The sequence below is a fragment of the Saimiri boliviensis genome, chromosome 16, assembly GCF_048565385.1.
Source record: "Saimiri boliviensis isolate mSaiBol1 chromosome 16, mSaiBol1.pri, whole genome shotgun sequence".
Taxonomy (NCBI): domain Eukaryota; kingdom Metazoa; phylum Chordata; class Mammalia; order Primates; family Cebidae; genus Saimiri; species Saimiri boliviensis.
In genome coordinates, this window is record NC_133464.1 from 82,020,131 (window position 1) to 82,035,222 (window position 15,092).

The window sequence follows — 15,092 nt, forward strand, 5'->3', positions numbered from 1 at the left end:
TCAAGTGATCTAAATTACTTATTCAACAATATTGAATGTCCTTTTTTCTCATTAGATGAGCCGCTCCATGAGGGCAGAGCCTGGCCTGCCACTCTTCTCCAGCCACTGGCTAGTAGATGACAGGAACGGCTCACATCCACTGGTGTCTGCTTGGCACCAGGCACTCTCCCAAGTGTTCTACACATACCCTTGTATTTAAAATCTTACCAGGCTCACAAATGGTTGTTGAAGAATCCTCCCCTTTTGCCCTATGAACAACAATCCCTGAATAACTTATTGACACCTACAAAATGCCAGGCACTGTGCTCAAGACAACAGATACAGCAGCAGAACAGGCCCCTTCCTGCCTCCCAGAGCTCAGTCTGGTGGGGAGTCCACACCACAAAGAGGGAGACACACATCAGATAACAAGTACTAAGGAGGAAACGTAAGGTACTTGGTAGAATTTGCCATGTTTTAAAAAGTTGCTCACATCTTACTTTTTGCTAAAACAAAAACAAAAACAAAAACAAAAACAAAAAAAAACCCTCAGAAATCCATCCACTCACCTAATCATGCAAAAAAAAAAAGCAGCTGCTCATTGTCTAGGAGACTGGGTGCTGTGCCAACGCTCTCAGGACGCAAAGATGACTTCGATCTACATGGAACACACAGTCCAGTGAAAGGCTACACATGGAACCAGCCATCACACCACATGACGTGTGCTATGGCAGAGGTACACATCGTGTGCATCAGGAACTTGAAAGCAGCTACTACAGGAAGCCTGACCTCAGTCTGGCTTTCTCTGATGTATGTGGTCACACTTAGCCACCCAATCTCAATTCCCATTACCCCCACATGTGATTCTGCCCCGGGACTGAGTTTTCTATCCACCAAGTTCCCCGAGAGGGTAACTTAGCTTCACTCTAGTTTTCTCACATGTGAAATAGAATGTTAAGGTTTATTTTAAGGATTCAGTGTAAACATCTCATAAGCAATACATACTACAACATTTATCCCGCTCCCAGCATGGCCTTTGTTTTCTAACCAGACTGGTGCTTCCCCCAGTCACTCAGGAATTCAATTTGAACTCTTGGTGACACAAAAATTATGTAGAAATTTAAATGGATATGAAGGTAGTATCTTTTGTTGTCTAATAAGGAAAATGCTAAAAACCAAAACAAACACTTAACACCAAGTTCTCTTCCAAAAAAGCCAAACATACAACAGTTATAAAGAAGCAAAACCTCTTAGGGTTAAAAGTGTCATTTTATTTAGATGTTACTTGTACATAATCTATAATAAGATATACAAACAGATAAAAATTGTTTAACAGGAGTTTTTTTTTAATACCACTTTAAATTCAATTTACAACAGCATTGGTAATACTGCAAGATGACAGATACTCTGATTTATAAAACAAAAATTACTTGCTACTCTGGCTGATACATTTCCGCTAGTCTTTAATGGATTAAAATGTATCATGTATTTTAATTGCAAATTATTACAAAACTTTTACAACCTAGCCACTTCGTGCTCAGAAAACATTCTGATGTTCTAAAAATTTACTGAGATGAAAATGTTAATTTTGGATAGTATCCTTAGTAAAGAAAAACATCAGTGTAGCCAAGCTTACGGTCCGGGGCTGACAGTGCAAACTCACTTGCCTTGTGCTCCACCACCTCCTGTGCATGCAGCCACTGGGGACTGGGCAAACTTTCCATCCCTTCCCTACATCTACACTATGAGAAAAATGCTTAGAAGGCATTAAACTAAAACAGACCTGGAGAAGTAATACAGGGGACAATTAAAAATTACCTTACAATTTATAACTGTAATTTAAAACAAAGTTCACAGAAATGAAATGTGCTTTTAAATGTTTCTTCTCCATTTGTTTTGGTAAACGGTTTTTGAAAATGAAACTGAAAATTCAAATCTTCACTTTATTCTTTTCATATAATACCATATTAGAAAAGATCTGGATTTAAATTTCAGAATAAATTGAATTTGCTGGAAAAATACTCTAAAAATAATCTAAACTGGATTTTAGATTATTTTCCATTCTCTGAAAGGTTATGGAACACAACAGGGCAAAAGCTTTTTCACAAGTCATAAAATAGAGTTGAAAATAACTTGATTCAACTACAGGAAGACAACTAATAATTAACAGGCTCATGAATATTTATGAATAAAGTGCCACTAATTTTATTGTAATAAGATACATATAGAATAAATCCTGGCATGGATAGTAAGTAGCTTCTGTGTTCTCTCCATCCTGAGAACAGAAGGGCCATACGAAACAAAGCAGCATTACCAAATGGGAGTTCTAGACCCACATGGGGAACTCCTAATACAAAAGCAACAAGACAGACAAGTAAAGACTTCAGAAGTCTCAAAAGTCCTAAGACTAATGCCAATGCAATAGGCCCTTGCTCGGGGTGGGGGGGCGAAGAGAGAGAAATTAGAAATTTAGAAGTTCATTGATAACTGTTACTTATATTCAAGGAATTTATAGGGACAGCCTAGTGGTGACCAGCTTTAGGAAAAGATGCTGAAGAGCACACCCCCCAGCACCTGGGACAGAGGAGAGAACAGACAGGCCAGGGACGCAGCCTGGAAAAGGGGGTGCAGACATGAGGCTTTCCAGGGATTCAGATCCACACGACTGAACCCAGTGGACAGGCTTTTTGCAATCACTGCCCAGAAGCCAACTGGTGTCCACTTGAGAGACATACACACACACACACACACACACACACACACACACTGAGGGGACTTGGGGGCTGGCTGACTTGCTCGGATGCATTAACAAAAACCCCCAAGTCACCATTCTGTTCACATTCCTACCATCACCTCAAACAGCTCTACTTTTAGCTCTGGACTCTTCGCTTCACCATAACTGAGTCACATAACTACAATGCATATGAAGTACTGTTAAGTAGGTTAAGGTCCTTAGTAAGTCGATGGTCTTAGCATATTTTTCAAGTAATATCTATAATCAATGCCTGGCGCACCTGTTTACACAAATAGTTACCTTTCAACCAGAATTACAAAATATAGCGGCTCTCATTCTTCAGTTTCCCCATGGGTCCCTGGTACTGCCACATGGGAGCAAGAGGAAGGGCGGAGGTGAGGGCGAGGTGCTGTGCTGCATGATCAAGGGAATCTCATGAGGTGCTTTGTATCATTTAATGTGCCAACAAGAGAGAGGAGAACCATGTGCTTCTCAGCCAGGGCGAAGGCCCTCCTCACAGGAGTGATCCCTAATCTGGCCCCAGCACCCTGAACGGTGCATAGCTATCAATATCTACTTTCGCCTAAACCTAAGCTTTCAAAATTCAGATCAGGTGGTATAAGGTGCCATCTAAAGCGCTCGCTGTTGCTTGCTGAGGAGCTAAGAACTCCTGCGGCTCACTCTGGACACAGCTGTCAGGAAATTAAAGGAGCAGGGCTCCTTTGCAGCCCAGGCCCGGTGCCGCAGCTCGGCCCAGCTCAGCAGTGCAGCTCCCAGAGTCATGGATCACTTGCATCTGTTCCGGCCGGCTGGTGGCCACGCTGGAGGGGCTGGCAAGTAAGTTGAGTATCATCTCCAATGGCCCCGGAAGGAAAAAGGACCCTGTTTTTCATGATTACTGTTGAGCTGCTGAACTCTCCTGGAAAACCATCAACAGGCATTTAGGAAGCAAATGCCCACAGGGAACCCAGTCTGAAAAAGGCCCTTCCAATTTCGTATTTGACAAGCATGTGCAGAGGCAATGAAATTATTCAGCAGAGCATTCAGATTCACTCAGAGGTCACCAAGCCAAGAAAGTGAAAGCAGAAACATTTGATTCTCCCTATTTGTTAAACTTTTCCCTCTAAAACCAACTTCTTCAGAAACACAACCTTTAAAAAAAGAAAAGAAAAAACCAAAATGGAGAAACAATATCACTTACGGGTTGGAAGACATCACTCTGACATAGTCATTAGTCTTGCAGAGACCTAACACCAGGCAGCTTCACAAACACACAGCAAGTCTGCAGAGTTATATTGATCAGTAAGAGGAAACCCAAACTGCACTAGAGATTCTCATGGCCAAGAGGAAAGCAGATGCTGTTTTCAGGACAATGCGATAGTGACAGCCTATTCCTCATGTGCAGCACAATTTGCTATGTTTAGTGGCACTTAAGTATTACACAGTAAATACTGAAAAGACCCAGAATTTTTGGATGTGCAGAAGCAATATCACATTATTTATACAAAAGGTGCTATGCTACGGGATTAGAATACCACTATTTGGGTGTGGAGACCACTTAACATCTTCAACACTCTCCCACGCGCGGCCTCCCCACCAGCCTCCGCTCAGTCGGACCAGTCATTCTCGTCGAACTCTGAGTCGTCGTCGGAGTCGCTGTACTCCACGGCGATGCGCCGGGACAGGATCGTGGCCACGTCATTCCCCACAGGCTCCCGCTTGGCCTCCTGCTCCCGCTGCTCCTGCACCTTTTTCAGCTGAATTCCTGCAGATGCAACACATGGCTCAGAATCACATCTTTTTGCTGGCTCCGGATTAAAGATAAACAAACAAATATGTCTACTGGACTTTTTTTTTTTTTTTAACTGACACTAAGGATAAAAAGTTTTGGGAATTTGAGGGGAGTAAAGCTCAGGGAATATTAAAAGTTTCATGAGCAAAAACGTGCAAAGTGAGAAGATTTTTTGTAACAAAGTAATGTGTTAAAGTATTAAAAATTCATAATTTCAGTGCACCTGAACACTACCAGAGAAAACTTTGGAGCTGCACCATCCCAGCTGACAGCCGCTAGCCCCATATAGCCTTGTAAGTGTGAACTGGCATGTGGCTAGCAGCTACTCTCTGGGACACTGTAGGCCAGAACACTTCTATCATCACAGAACATCTAGTAGGCAGCGTCAGCATCCAGAGCCTTGGAAACAGTGTTCTACGCTACTCACTCTCAGCTAAAGTGAGAAGTACCTGAGAAACCTTTATTCAGCAATTACTGTTCAAAGGGACATAAAATATAATCACCTGTACTTTCTCACTTAGTAACAAAATTAAGTATTTGATGATTTAATGTTTATTCTTTTTTTTTTGGAGACAGGGTCTCACTCTGTGACCCAGGCTGGAGCACAGCATAGTGATCACAGATCACTGCAGCCTTGACCTCCTGGGCTGAAGCTATCCCCTCACCTCAGCCTCATGAGTAGCTGGAATCACAGGTGCACGCCACCATGCACAGCTAAATTTTATAATATTTTTTGTAGAGACAGAGTCTTGCAATGTTGCCTAAGCTGACATCCATTCATTTTTTAACTGTTTTGAAATAATTTCAGATTTATAGAACAGCTATGACCAGCAGAAAAACATTCCCATATACGTGGATTCCCCAACTGCTAACATCTGACCACATTTATTTCTCAATGTTCCCCTATCATCTTTACACAGGCAGACACAGATGCTTTTCTCTGGACCATTTGAGAGTAAACGGCATATAATGTCCCTCTACCCCTAAAATAGTTCATGTGTTGTTGCCCCCCCACCCCAAAAAATCAAAATCATGAAACTAGTATGGATACAATACTACTATCCATCCCAGAAATATTATTCAAATTTTGCAAAAAGACCCAATCTAATTACAAATAAAAAAGATTATCCCCTGGTTCAGGATCCAATGGAAATTATCTGTGACATTGGTTGTCAAGTTTTGTTAATGTTCTTTAATCTGGGCAGTTCTTCAGTCTTTCTGTTTTACAACCTTCTCATTTTTTGAAGAATATAGGTAGCTATTCTGTATAATGTCTCTCCATTTGGCTGCATCAGATGTTTCCTCAAGATTTGATACAGGTTATGTATCCCCTCTTGGTGGACAGGGCTTGCAAGGTGTTAAAAATGAAGCAAATCCAACACTGTCCTATTATGATCCCAGATTTGACACTGATGAGCTAATGTACCTCTAGGACTTTTTTTAATTGACAAAATAAAAGTGTGCCCATGATGTCCAGGTAAACAGACGACCCAGGGGTCTTTAGAAGGGTGTGTGGGCCACACTGTGGGTCTGGTTAATGGGCATACAAATAGAACGCACAGGCAGTAGCATCACAGCTTCTCTGAAGGACATCCCTGATGCTGAGCTCGTGGGCTGCAGCCAGGCTCCTTGCTCAGTCACTTCCAGATAAGATGACTACACTGTGATCAAGTCTGCGCAGCTCCCCACAGGTGAGAAGCTCTTAGACAGTCCCACCTGTCAGTGACCCTCAACCAACCTGGGCTGGGACCTGGTTAAGAATCCACGGTGTGGGCTAGAGGTTCCCAGGGGCTCTCTGGGCAGCCCAAGACAGGCGAGGCCAGGTTCCCCACCCACTTCCACCTCAGACGTTCCGTTTCCATGTGTTTTGTGGTCAGGGGGTCAGTGCAGGACTTTCATCTGACACAAGGGTTATGCTGTTGACTATTATAGACTCTGAAAAACCACTGGCTTAGCACATCAAGCAAATATCACAAGTCCAGGACAAATTCTTTGTTTAAATAATTAAATCATTAATATGAGCTCACTTTCATTTATACTTTTCCCCTTACAAAGTAGAATGCAGAGAACATATCTAATTAATTAATTGATCATTTCTTATTGGGTTTCTGGTTTCCAGTTAAGTAAAGACTTTCTAATTTCGATTCTTTTTTTTTTTTTTTTTTTTTTTTTTTTTTTGAGATGGGTCTCACTCTGTTGCCCAGGCTGAAGTGCAGGGGAACGACCATGGCTCACTGCAACCTTGAACTCCGGCACTCAAGCAGTCCTCCCACCTCAGCCTTCTGAGCAGCTGGGACTACAGGTACGTGCCAACATGCCCAGCTAATCTTTTTGAATTTTTTGTAGAGACGGGGTTTTGCCATGTTTCCCAGGCTGCTCTTGAACTCCTGGCCTCAAGCTATCCACCCATCTTGGCCTCCCAAAGTGCTAGAATTACAAAGTGAGCCCACCGTGCCCGGCCTCAATTCTTTATCACATTGTGTTTGCCTTACACTGGACAAAAAATACATCTACTATTAAAAAAAAAAATCAAGTAAGATCCCTTTAACTCTGTTTTTAGAAACACAGTGAGTAGTCATTTGAAGACAAGGAGGCTGTAGCTGGCTGGAGACATGAAGAAACCTCTTGCTGAAAGGCAGGCTGGGTGTCTGGGGGCTCCACTTACCCATTCGGATAGCAGCGAGGAGGTCGCTTCGAGCATCACTGATTGGTGGCTGTGTAGGCTCTTGCCGCTTCGCCTCCGCTACTGGGGGGCCATGCATCGGGGAGGACGAGAGAGAAGACCCAGGGCCAGGAGGGCCTGGCGGGGGAGGTGGTGGGCCTGGGGGTGGTGGGGCTGTGACCAGGAGCCCGGTGGATGGCGGGTGAGGAGGAGCTGTGTGCGTGGAGCCGGCTGATGTGGGGAATGGGGGTTGCATGGGGATCTGGAGAGGGCTGACGAAGGCAGTTTGTGCAGAGGGAATCACAGGAGGAGGTGGCGGAGGCGGTGGTCCTGACGGGTTGTAATACTCAATTATCTGTGCTGGGAGTATCCTGAGAGAGATATGAGAAACAGTCACCAAGAGAACAACAGAGGGTCACATCCTGTGAGCTCTTAGACTCCTAACAGAGCCATCCCCCAACACAACACGTATTGCCACCTGCACGTCAATCACGGCAGGATGCAAACAGGCACACCTTGCGTCAGTTATTTCCACAGTTCTACATTATTCATCATAACAGAACGCAAGACCTGCTACTGAAATGTACCAAAAAGAGAACCACTCAAAACGTGCAGCACTTCCTGAAGAAAGGCAGAATAAAGCAGCTGACTGCAGAGGCCCGGACGGCAGCGCCAGCCTAGCCTTCACACTGGGGTCTCAAGGCAGTAGCTCACAAACTTGTCTTTTAAGGGTTCTAATGTCAACCAGATTGGGAACTTTCTACATTCTCTAGCCCACTCCTGTGGAAATGCCCCATACCCGCAGTGCCCAGGTGTATCGAAGGCTTTGAAAAGTCACACAGCTAAGACATCTGAATAGAAATCAGCAGATTTTTCATTCTATTTAACCGACTGGCCCATGAGCCCTATCTTTGCCTGACACAGCCTCAAGTCACTCTGGGGATCCTGATATGGGAAATATCCAGGTGTGAGTGGCCAGAGAGAGCATCTGAGAGCAGAAGGACTGTCATGCAGGCAGGGGTGTGCAGATGTGTGTCAGCAATGGACACCTACACAAGGTAACTTTCCTGGGCACCAACTCTGAGGAATTAAGTATCTAAAGACTAGGGTAAAGCCAAAAAAAAAAAAAAAAAGAGAGAGAGAGATGGGTGCCTAAACTGATAAACACCTGAACATGAAGGTCTCTGAATTCTACTTGTCAGGAAATAGGGTGGCCAGAGGTCAAGAAAGGAGATTTTGGTCAAGTCTGAGAAGTGAGGTATGAGAGCTCCATGGTGTGGTCTTCTTGTCTGTGACAACAATTCTCTGTGGTCCACCCAGGATGTGTCCAGAAACTTGAGGGTTTGGGACAGGTTCACAAAATTGGCATTTCACCTTTTATCAATGCCTTGGCTTAAGGAGCCATTCAAACACTTGGAGTGTGTGTAAGGAACATGCACGTGTGCAGTGTGGCCTGAGACTCCGCTGGTAAGTCTGAGCTTACACTGCACCTGCTTTACTTCGCACAGAAAGTCAGAGCTGCTAGCATCTATATCCAGTCATCTTTGACTCTCTCCTGGCCTCTAAAATATCAGTTAAAATTCTCATACGACATATAGCAAGATTCAAATGCAAGGCCAGTAGGGATTAGGGTACAAGGCGCACTGAGTTACCCATAGTCTGCTGGAGCCATTGGTGCAGAGGCCTGGGACCCCTCTGGGGCCTGTGGGGGAGGCGGGGGCGGCGGCTGCTGAGGTCTGTTGAGAGCCATGTGCCTCGCCGAGGCAGACGGGGGCCGGTACTCATGCTCCCCGGCCTGGCTTGCAGGCCCGTGTGGCGATGCGTCGCCAGCTACGTAGGAAGGGGTCACCGGCTGGGGGTGCAGAGAATGGTTGGGAGTAGCTGGGTAAGAGTAATCGGTAACGTCTGATGCATGTGACCTGGCATTTGAGAACAAGAGGTGGGGGAAATCTAAATTAAGTTAAAAATTGTCAGCTAACAGGTATGTGCATGTATTTGAATAATAACATTGCTAATGCACAAAAATCAGACATTTATTTGCTTTACTATCAACTAGGTCTAGCCCCGTGAGAGATTTCAAGCAGCAACATAATTATTATAAGTCAGCAGCAAGCCCCAGTGTTACATGGATTCAGATTCACAGCTTTGAAGTGAACAAGTCAGACAGACCGGCAAACAGGCAACAGCAGAGCCTCCTTTTCACGGTATTTCAGCATATTTTTTCTCTAAGAAAGAAGGCTACAAGAGAAACCATTCAATTGAAACAGGATCTAAGACAGAAGATTTCAGTGGCAATGAAACTGACAGCATATAATTAGAAAACATAAAATGGCAGGTGAACTGGATAAATATCAACAGTAAGAATAGGAAAAGAAATCAAGAATGCAGTATAGTGAATCGTATTTTTCTTAAACAGAAGAAATATATTTAACCAAAGGAGAAGAAAGCAATGCAGTGCACTATGGAAAGGCCTTCTTTCCACAGTTTTCTTTGCACACACACTGGGTGTGAAACTCTGAAAGGGATGGAAAATTGGATTAGTGCAGCAGAGCTGAGCAAGACACTGGGTGCAGAGACAGGACTCCTGCTAAGCCCTCAGGAGGAGAGGAAGGACCCAAGTGTGGCAGCCGGGCAGCACCGTGGGCATTAGTAAGACAGTCACGCACTCCTGGCCCAGGTTACGGGACACGTGGCCAGGAGATGCTGTACATCCTCTCATGGCGGCGGAAGCAGGGGCAGCCTGAGGCTGGGAACCCAAAGAAAGTAAAATAACAAACCCGCTGGGCACTGTGTCCTCTTTGGCGCTCCCTGCCTGCTCCAGTTTCTTTGCGTCACTCATAAACTCAATGCCCATTTTCCTTCTCTCCCACTCTTCTTTTCTTGTTCTGACTTTTCTCACATTTACTTGCTGGTTTCTGTTAGGGTTCAGCTTGTGTTTCTCTCTCTGAAGGAAATACCAAACACACATTGGGGGTGCTGAGGGAGCAGGGAAGATGCACGCTGCATTTCTGTCTTTGGGATTCCTGTCGGTAGATTTTCTTAACCGGAGCACCGTGTGGCACAGTAAAGACTTCCAAATGAGAAGAGACAGCTTCTTTTCCCCCTTTTCTCTTTCCTTAATTGAAGTGTAACAACTAATAACTACTAATTTTTCTTCCCTAATTGCAGTATGAAATCTGGATTATGGTACACTTCTGCTTATGTCTTTTGAACTAGGTGAGCTGCTAGCAAATGACTTAAAAATAAATTTAATGGGGAAAGGACCTGACCTGTATTTCAATGTAGCATATTTTAAAAATGTAAGTATCTATAACCCTTGGAGACACACATGATGTTTGCTTGACTCTGTGCATGACTACAAGTCACTGGCTTTGAGCGTAACCTTTTAAAGGAAATAGAGCCCTCCAGCCAAATACGTACAGCTTCTGATGAGATGAGGGCAGGAAACTATAAATACTGTGGCATAACTGGGAGAGCTATCCCTGTCAAGGAGCCTCGCAACACAGGAAAAACAGGAAGCAAGGAAAAGGAGCTAACCAGAGAAAGAAGGAAGAGGCAACAAGTATCTGAAATAGAAATCAGAGATTACAGGGCAGAGCCAGGGGCTCTGAGGACGACAGGGGCTTGGGGAAGAGGGGATTGGTCAGTTAAATAAGGAAGGACCATAGAAAAGGGATACACCAGTGGGTAGGGGGAGGAAGAAGGAGCAGGCAGCTGCTGGAGACCAGCCCCACTCCCAGTGGGAAGGCAGAAACCAGCTGCAGACGCACAGCCAAGGTGGAAGTGAGCGGAGGTCCCAAGGCCTCCTGATGGTCAGTGATCACCTGTTACAGAAAAGAGGGCTGGGAGGGCCGGAGATGACACTCACACGGAAGGAGGTGGAGGAGGAGGAGGGCCTGGAGGGTGGGAGACAACACTGACATGGGAGGAGAAGGGCTGGGAGGGCCGGAGATGATGGGAGGAGGAGAGACAGAGACGACACCAACATGAGAGGAGGAGGAGGAGGAGGAGGAGGAGGAGGAGGAGGCGGAGGAGGAAGAGGAGGAGGAGGAGGAGGAGGAGGAGGAGGACGACGACGACGAGGAGGAGGAGGGCCAGAGACAACACCAACATGGGAGAACGAGGAGGAGAAGGAGGGCCTGAGACGACAGGGACACGGGAGAAGGAAGAGGAGGAGGAGAAGGGCCGGAGACAACAGGGTCACGAGAGGAAGTAGGCACAGCAGCAGAGACTCAGTGTGAGAGGTCAGTAAGTCCCCCAGGGTGTTTTGGGAAGAGAGGCGGGAAGAGTCAGAGGTCTGCACCAGGGCCCATAACTGGATGAGAAAAAACAAGGACAGTTAGGCATGGAGGGGTGGGACTCCCTGAGTGGCAGTGACAGAGAGCTGGTCATACAGCAGGCAAGCACTTCCCAGCGCTCATCTGAAATTCATGCTCAGGAACAAGCCATTCCTAACAATCTAGAGAGAGAGCAAAAAAACATAAGATGGGTTACAGTATACACACACCATGAAACCTGGTGTTTAAATTTCCCTCTGTATCTTGGATGCACTCAGAGGAGCGGATACAACCATTAAAAATCATGTTTCTAAATAATACTTAAAACATAGAATAGTTTTTAAAAGTCAAAGGAAAGAAAACAGCATGACTCTAATTTCGTAAAAGAAAAATAAACACATGTAGAGAAAAAGACTAAAGAGAAAAATATAATAAAATGCATACAGTGGTTTCTCTGGATGGTGGGACTATAAATAATATTTCATTTAAACTTTTTCCTGTAACTTCCAGATATCATAAGCATGTCTTATTTTATAATAAAACAGTGACACACTGCAGTAAAAACAATTTAAATTTCTACATTAAGGGTTATAATCCAAATACAATGATGAGTTATAATCTATTTATCTGATAGTAAATAATGTAGGCAAATACTGAGAAGCCATGGGCCACAGGAGACAACAAAAGGAAATTCTGAAGAAGCAAAACCGACAACCAGACTTACTTTTTGAAAATTAAGAGGAATGCAGATGTACAGAAGCAACATAAATACAAAGGCGGACTATATCTGAATGACCATCCATTCCATTCCCAATGTGGAATAAGCTCAGAGGCTAAAAGGAATATCATTCAACTGAGAGATTGTTAAAAATCCACCATTTTCCCATCTGCATCTATTTTTTAAAAGTCTATATAGGATAAAAACAAAGTACATGTTTTGCACGAGGAAACAAACATAGTTAAATTATTTAGAAAAAAACAAAAAAGCAGATTGACATCATGGGAGCTATTAAGTTCCTATGTTTCTCCCCACCCAAAGAACTATGAGCAGAACTGTATCATTCTTACATTCTATAGACATAAGCTGACACTAAAATTCAAATGAGGCTAAAACTCAGTTAAAGCTCCAATAATTCTCTAATATTTAACAAATAACAGATTGTACAGAAAAATTACCCAGAACTTGCCTTACATCCTACCAATGACTTAGAGATCTCCCAGGGCAGGAACACTGAAGGCATGTAATATGTTAAGAGCCTGTGCTAAACGCTGAGTCTTACAAAGGTAGAAAAAGAGAAAAAGGACACAGATATAACCCAAGGTCCAAGCTGCTGCTGTTTTTGAAACACTCTTCACATACTGCAAGAATTCTCTATTCAAATTTTAAATGCCGATGAGTTTATGCCATTGGAAGAGCACAACTTTACAAGAGCAGAAATAGAAAACTGAATCAAATGTTAAAATTGACTAGTTATTTCCTGTTATTTAATGAATTTCTTTGGTGCCAAGTGTGACTTAGTGACCATATCATTCACACTTGCAAGAAATATTTTTACTTAACTGCTAATAAATTGTAAAGTAAATACCAACAGAATCATTCTCCTGAAATTAGAATATACGTTATCTGATGGAGGAAATAAATCTGTTTTGTTCATCATTTTTTTAAGAGTTATTAAAGGGAACAATGAAGGTACTCCTTAGTTACTTTACCACCTGCCAATCATTTTTAGATACCAAGTGGCAAAGGAAATTCAACATTCCACGCTGAGAAAGGATCAAATGATTATTAATGTAAAAAGGGATAAATGATTGTTAAAGCAAAAACTTAAATCATAGGCAGTTACCCCAAATTCAGAATCAGTGTTAAAATAGTACATCTAGATAAACTTGACAATACATTTAAGTTAAGAGAGTTTTTTTGAAATCAAAGGAACCCAATGTAAAATAACACTGTCTTCAAGTATTATTTCAAAATCAAATTACAGATATATCATTTCTAAGGAAAATCTTAAGACATCATGGGCCGTATAAACCCCAGAGCTACTGATGCATTTCAAATGATAATAAAACCAGGTAGTTCCCAGTGGCCCAATCATCAGGGCTGAGGGAGCAGTGACACACACACACCTAGTGTCTGGGGACAGGGATCCCTCGGAAGACGCTCCGTGGTACACACTCTGAGACAACCTGTTGTCGGGTCTAAGCTCTTTGTCATATGCCATCATATTCCACTCCTGGCGCCTGTTTCTGGCTTTTCTAACCTTTTTCACCTCACGGGTGGTGCCATCTATACGCTTTTGCTCCTGATGTCCAGGAAAGGAAAGAGAGCATGTCAAGACAGAAGGGAAAGGAAAACAGTTGGTTAAATGCAGTTATAATGCACAAGACCCATGCCTGATGAACAGATAAGACACATTCACATTTCGATTACCCTAATGTTACGGAAACTCTAAAGCAGTGTACTCTTATCCAACAGAAGCAACAAAACAGAATCAACAAAAAAACTTCACCTTGAATAGGCTTATAACTTGTTGTAAAACTAAACAAGGTCTTTCATATCTATATCATATAGGTGAATGACCTGGCAACACCATACAGAGAAATTACTTCCTGCCATCACACAATTTGGACTGATTTGTTAACATACAATTATCTTTCAAAGAAAATAATTCAAAACATTCTGTTCCCAATTTCTAAAAGATTATAGAATAAGTGAATCTTGTAAATAATTTAACACAAAACTAACTGAGATAAAAACTTACCTGCCCATAAAAAGAGCCATTCTTCCTCTAGCCCTGGAAAATGTTTCATTCAACAAATACCTAGGTCTTACATAGGTGCTTCTTGAAAGGTTAGAACTTATTTCTGTGTTTGCCTGTAAGTTTTTCCTGCCTCCTTCATAAAATTTTATTATCTTTAAGGACAAGAATCATGTTCCTCTATTTCCTATGTTTCCCTCTTGTCTTATGGTATCTCAAAACAGTGTTTTTACACAGAATACACACTCAATACATGCTGGCTAAATGATCAAATCCACAGCCAGGCAGCAAACATGAACTTCTAGTGCTATGCCCGAGGTACTGTGCCAGGCACTGACAACACAAATGGCAAACACACACACACACACACACACACACACACACACACACACACAGACATGGCATCTGCCCTCATGGAGCCTGCAGTCCACAAGAGAACACGAATAAATGTACTATTACAAATGTATTGTAAAAATAAACGTTATTTTTATAAATATATTTTTATGTTTAAACATATATTTAAATATATATAAAATGATGTCTAGTCTGGAAGTCAGGGAGGTGTCCTGGAATGACTGAGAGGCAAGATCTGCATTGAAAGTGGCATCGATTCTGCAGAGGAGTCTGGGTCAGGTGCATGACAAGCAGAGAGGACAGACTGTGCGAAGACTCTGGGGAGGAAGACGGCACTGCACTAAGGAGAAATAAAAGAAGGTCAATGGTACATGGGGGTGAATGGTCCAAGGTCTGTAAGGCAAGAAGACCTTAGAGGCCTTTTTCCTAGCAGCAGTGGGAACCCATTAAAGAACAAGAAGGGAAGGCTGACATGCCGAGAAGGCACTGGAGAAGATCTCTCTGTGTTGCGGAAAACGGATTAAAAGAGGGAAGA

At 43.2% G+C, this 15,092-nt stretch overlaps 1 protein-coding gene across 6 annotated transcripts in view; it reads right to left on the minus strand.

Moving 5' to 3' along the window:
• Positions 1-1,125: 1,125 nt before the first annotated feature.
• Positions 1,126-15,092, minus strand: part of WASF3 (WASP family member 3) — a 121,443-nt gene continuing 107,476 nt past the window's right edge. For 4 of the 6 annotated variants that reach the window (XM_039473334.2, XM_074387917.1, XM_074387916.1 and 1 more), the window contains 4 exons: positions 13,572-13,747; positions 8,820-9,086; positions 7,171-7,538; positions 1,128-4,478 (listed from right to left, as the gene is read on the minus strand). In XM_039473334.2, the coding sequence (XP_039329268.1) occupies positions 4,321-4,478; positions 7,171-7,538; positions 8,820-9,086; positions 13,572-13,747 (969 nt within the window). In that variant the 3' untranslated portion in view covers positions 1,128-4,320. Of the gene's footprint in view, positions 4,479-7,170; positions 7,539-8,819; positions 9,087-9,944; positions 10,112-13,571; positions 13,748-15,092 lie in introns of all 6 variants that reach the window. The other 2 variants (XM_039473336.2, XM_039473335.2) reach the window with 2 other exon arrangements.